The 5,650-nt window shown below is 46.4% G+C and overlaps 1 protein-coding gene across 1 annotated transcript; it reads left to right on the top strand.

Moving 5' to 3' along the window:
* The first annotated feature begins 509 nt into the window (after nucleotides 1-509).
* LOC131264863 (lipase 1-like) lies at nucleotides 510-4,551 on the top strand. Its single transcript, XM_058267129.1, has 3 exons — nucleotides 510-551; nucleotides 3,387-3,950; nucleotides 4,015-4,551. The coding sequence occupies exons 1-3, from the start codon at nucleotides 510-512 to the stop codon at nucleotides 4,549-4,551; spliced, it is 1,143 nt and encodes a 380-aa protein (XP_058123112.1).
* Nucleotides 4,552-5,650: the final 1,099 nt, after the last annotated feature.

Below are 5,650 nucleotides of genomic sequence, written 5' to 3'. Positions count from 1 at the left end.
CGCAAAACCATTCAAACAGAACCTGTAATAATCCGCTTACCGCTTCACATGTACTATTAAGTATAGTGCGATGCGGTACGAATGACACCTAAATTGTGTTTTCCAGCGACCGAGTTTGACTTTCTCATCGCGTGTAATTTTCATATCAAACACGTGGAGCGTTCAGTCAGGCCGGGACCCAAAAGTTGGTGTCAAAATAATTGTCAGAAAACAAACAATACCGACCCATACCGTTAGGCTCTAACCGGGTGTCCTATTTACCTGCGCTGTAACTTATCCCAATTTGCCTCCCTCGCAGAACAACAACCATCACCCATTTCTCCCAGTGGACCAGCATTGTTTTCGGCAGCGTTTACCTCGTTTTCGACTATAATTTCCGACCCGCGCGGAAATCGAGCAATCGAGCACGGGCGTTCGAGTTTGAAAGGTCTCGCGACCGTCCAAATGGGAGATCAATATCAGCAAAACAGTAGGCTGAGCTCTGAGGTCCCCCCCCGGGCCCCGCGGTAATGGAAGCTCCACGCTCCACGACGAACGCCGAAGGGCGCCAGGTAAGGAAACGCATTAAAAAAGCCACCATTCTTCGCACGGTTCCAAAACGCTTAACAGCACACACACACACACACAAAACAACGAACGAGGTAAAAAAACCCTTCACCCCGCGGAATCTCCCCGGTGGCAGCTGCCACTATCTGCTGGTTGCTAGCAAAATGTGGAAATTTCACGCTACAGATACGCACCGCCGATAGGCAAAACCCTTCATTACTCAACCTAACACCAGCGTCGGATCAAAACATCCCCGTCCCGGAAATCGGTAGGAGCATCGCGGTGAGGCTCCGGGCCGATCACCGGGCCCCAAAAACACCTGGTTCCCGCCCGGTTCGGCCGAGGACAGACCGAAAAAGCGCTGCGATTACGCTCCACACGTCAGCGCGGGGTCAGGTTTTTTGGGTGGTGGAGGGGGGAACGAGCTCTGGCACGATTTAACTGACATCGAGGGGCCACGGAGGTAGCGAAGAAAAAACAATGTACGGAGTCTCCAAAATTACAACCCTACCATCAACACCGACCGAAAGCCAGACCCACCCGGTCTAAGGGAAGGAGAGCAGAAAAAAAAACCATCAACCCCACCAGCGGACACGCTATGGTGCGTCTAAATTGGTTGTAAATTAAAAATAAAGAGACGAGCACAATCACATTTAGATAAATCAACAAATTCTGGTATTAACAACGGCGAAAATTGGGGAACCAACAGCAACAGAAAAAACAGGTCTCCGCTTCGGAAGGACAAGCGAGAGCGGAGGGGGTGGGGGAAGCGTGTTGTGGGTCCGTTTTACACAAACGGCGACGCTGACTGGCGCGACCTGCCCCTAATATGTCCCTATCCGCAATCGTCGACGAGCTGCGATGTAACGCGTTTTTGGCGAAAAGTTTCTCGTCGCGGATCGCAGATTTGACAAATACACGCTGGATGACGAGAAGAGGGCAGAGATAAAATAGCTCCAAATTGGTTTATCATCCTGTCCATCCGGCCCCGGCATCGGGTCGGATCTAGCTGGAGCCTTTTGAACGGCCCGCTAGAGCCTCTGGCGCGCTGGGAAATGCCGTGCCAATGTCTGCACTGCAGTGTCCATTTACGGTTGTCGGAATAAATTTGGTGCCCGAACAGCAACCGAACACACACACACCTCCCATGCCGGCTTGGGGGAACTGCTTTAAAATATTCCGATGTTCCCTGGTCCCCACCGTCCGTGCAGCTTGCTCCGAGTTTTGTGATTAATTCGATTAGAAACGTACACTCGATGATAAACCGTGAACACAGCCGTGGACATGGCAACGGGTACGCTTTCGTGTTGAGTAATTGGCATTGATTTAATTATTTCGAACAACCCCGCCGCAGGAGCCGCGCGACGGATGTTCTCGAGGTGAAGCGTAGCGCGAAACACCCCCACACCCACCCATAGAAGCCGACCGGAAGTGCGCACATATCAAATCAAATCGAACGACGCGAGATTAGGATAAAAGTTTGGATAGTTGTTGTAGGAGGAAAGTGTTTTCTGACAGCTCGGATCTTCATGGTGTCTAAGCAAAAGCGGGGGCGAACGCCGGTGGTACCGTATGAGAAGGGAGCCGGAAAGGGGCGCAAAGTGGTGATGACTCGGTGATGATGCGCTCCCGGAGGGTGGTGATGAAGATGGATAACCTGATGTTACACTTTTGACAAGCGGAATACGCTGTCCGATTATATCCGGCGTTCTGTCCATTTAAATGCTTTTAAATACCATTTTACATTTCAGGTAAACTTTTTAGGAAAAAACTAGAAAAATTTAATGGAAATACTTCACTCTCCGACCAGGATAGTTTTGACTTAAGACATAAGAATGACGCTTAACAAACAAGAGAGGCTCCTAAAAATGGTTTTATGTGTTTTAAAACAACTAGTTTGCAGAAATTCACAAATTCAGAGACCTGAATAATTCACCATTGAAATTCTCAGATTAACTCATATTTGCCTATAAAATACTAAAAATCATCTGCAATAACTCAAGAAAACAGTTTCCAAAAGCTGTAAATCAAAAACCTCATAACACAATTTCTCGCCTACAGTCTTAGGAAGCTCAATGTGAAAAAAGGTCCACCAGCAAAATGGTTTAAAGACTAAAAGATATATTTTCCAAAATAAAACACTGACAAACCTTCAAAAGAACAAAAAATAGAAAAAGAAAAGTCTTTACCGGTAGTGTGGGTTTAAATTATACTAAACAGCTAGAACATCCCCCTCATGATGTGTTGTTTTTAACGTGATACGATCAAACATGTCTATAAATTCCAATTGCCTTTAAGTGAAAACTATTTCCCCCCACCAAGATGCTGCAAGGACATTTTTTCCAATGTTTGTTTCATTCTATTGATTGTCAGCATACTTGTAAAGTAAGAAAACCTAGAATTCTTCATGAAATTATTATCGCCTGTCGGTGTGAAGGATGCCTTTTGTTCACGAATCCATATCGGAACGCGGAACGGAAAAAAAGATGGAGCGAAATTAAACAAACTAACTGATCACCCCTTGAAGCCAATTAAATACGGTAAATCATTTTTCCTGCCAAGAACCTTGCCGAGAACTTGCCCGCATTTGTGCATTAATAGGGACCGTATAAATATATTAATCGTTCTCAGCATCCGATGCAGTTGTGTGAGCTTCACACACCGGTTGGTAACAATGCTAGGGATCGTTGGAACAGTTGTACTCGGATTCTGCATCTCGGGATGTTTGTCCGAAGTTAAATTTAACTTTGAGGATGCTACTCTAACCACGGTGAAACTCCTTCGCTTCGAGATGGAAACAAGTGTGTTATAATTGAGATTTTCTTCCTTTCTTTCATTAGCCACAAATAACTCAAAAGTATGGCTACAGTACCGAAGTGCATCACGTCCAGACGGAAGATGGTTACATCCTCGAGCTGCACCGCATCCGGGCGTCTCCAACGTTCGGTCCGGCTGATCCTTCGAACCCGCCCGTGCTGCTCATGCACGGTCTTATGGGCTCTTCAGCCGACTGGATACTGATTGGACCGGAAGATTCCTTGCCATACCTTCTGTCAGATCGTGGGCACGATGTTTGGCTGGGAAACTCCCGTGGAAATCGGTACAGCCGTAACCACAGCCGGCTATCGCCTGAGAGTCACGAGTTTTGGGACTTTTCCTTCCACGAGCTCGGTCTGTACGATCTTCCGGCGATGGTGGATCACGTTCTCGAGCAATCGGGCTCGGAGAGATTGCACTACGTCGGGCATTCGCAGGGAACGACGATGTTTTTCGTACTCAATGCGCTTCGGCCGGAGTATGCGAAGAAATTTCGGCTCATGCAGGCACTCGCACCAGCCACTTTTGTCACCCATCTAAAGCATCCGTTTCTCCGGCTGCTAGTGCAACATCAGGCAGTACTAGTGGTAAGAAGATTGGACTTGGCCACCTCGACAATCATTCCTTAGCAGGTCTTTTTCTCTCCATCAGAGCATCTTCCAAACTTTGGGCATCGTGGAGATTAAACCCTTCCCGGACGATTGGAACCGCCTGGTTGATAGCTTCTGTCCCGATTTCTTCAGTCGAGCCTTCTGCCAAGATACAATGCACTCGTTAACCGGAAATAAGTATCCGCACCTATCGGCCCTCGGGTTCCGGATGGTGACGCACCACGTACCGGCCGGTTGCGCCGTCAAGCAGTGGGTCCACTTTGGCCAGCTCGTCCAATCCGGCCACTTCCGGGCGTATGACTACGGCCCCGAGCGCAATCGGCTCGAGTACGCGGGTCAGAGCGCACCGCCCGACTACGACCTTGCGCGGGTCGTCGTGCCGGTCGCCATCTACTACGGCCTTGCCGACGAGCTGACGCAGCCGGCCGACGTGCGGCTGCTGGCGGAAAAGCTACCGAACCTGGTGGCCCTCAACCTGCTACCGAACGCCACCTTCAACCATATGGACTTCATGCTTGCCAGCGACGCCAAGGTCGCACTGTACGATAGCATTATCGCCAACGTGGAACAGCCGTAGCCGGTGCCTAAAGTTCAACGGTGCCCAAAGGTCCCGCGAATGTTACCGCAAAACCCGCATCCACGACATGGTGGAGGTGTTCCACCCCTCACACTAGTGCTCCTAGGTTGGCCTCTTCCGCAAGCAGACGACCTGTCAAAATAATTAGTTTATCATTACATTTTAAGCTGTGCCTTACCCGTTCCGTTACCATTTTACCTTGGCGATGTTATACGATAATGAGGAATGCAACTGTTTTGTCATCTATTAATAAAGCACATTTATCCTCATCAACGTGCATGAAAATTGATTGTGAGTTGTGGAGAAACTAGTGTGTAGAATTAAGGATGATTGGGAGAGGCGGATCTACCTGTGAGCGACCGCGAGGAACCCCGAGCTTAAAGGACCCCCGGGCTGGAAACCTAAGAAAACACCGATATTATTAGTCACTTATATTTCTTACTCTTGGATATGGACGGTGAGTCGCGATCAAACATGTTTTGGTATACTTTGATATTGCTTTATCATCCTTAATTGTCACTGTTATGGCTAAGGTAGAACTTATTTTCTTTTGAATTGTTTCCGTCTAATTTTTCCGTTTAAAGTATCTGCCTGCTCAACATCAGCAAAAACATCAAAAGATCAGCGTTAGTTATTTACACTTTACATAAAAATATTTCATAGAATAGATTTTAATTTGTTAAAAGAAAAAGAAAAGAATTAAATGAGAATGAGAAAGGTATTAATAAGAGTAGTTTTAGAACTACTAAATAGATAATTACTATGTTATGTTATGTTATGTTATGCCATCTCGGTTTAGGATTTGGAAGCCGTATTGAACAGCGCGATTTAGATGGTAGGGAAATTCTTAGGTGAGTGTGTTGAGTTACATATACAACAACATGCAAATAGTGGAAAAGGAAATGATACAATATTTTCAATTATTGTCCTGATATTTCCAATGTTGATTAATTAACATTTGTTATGAAACATTTGTTAAAAGCATTAGAATGTGCCCCTGATGATTGGTAAATTTGTATACAAATAAAGTACAAACTCTGGCATATACAAGGATTATGATGAGGTAATAAATTATGAATGAAATACATAAAGAACATAA

This window comes from Anopheles coustani, chromosome 2 (genome assembly GCF_943734705.1).
Source record: "Anopheles coustani chromosome 2, idAnoCousDA_361_x.2, whole genome shotgun sequence".
Classification (NCBI taxonomy): domain Eukaryota; kingdom Metazoa; phylum Arthropoda; class Insecta; order Diptera; family Culicidae; genus Anopheles; species Anopheles coustani.
The sequence above is the reverse complement of the archived record's forward strand: the minus strand, read 5'-3'. Positions and strand labels throughout refer to the sequence as shown.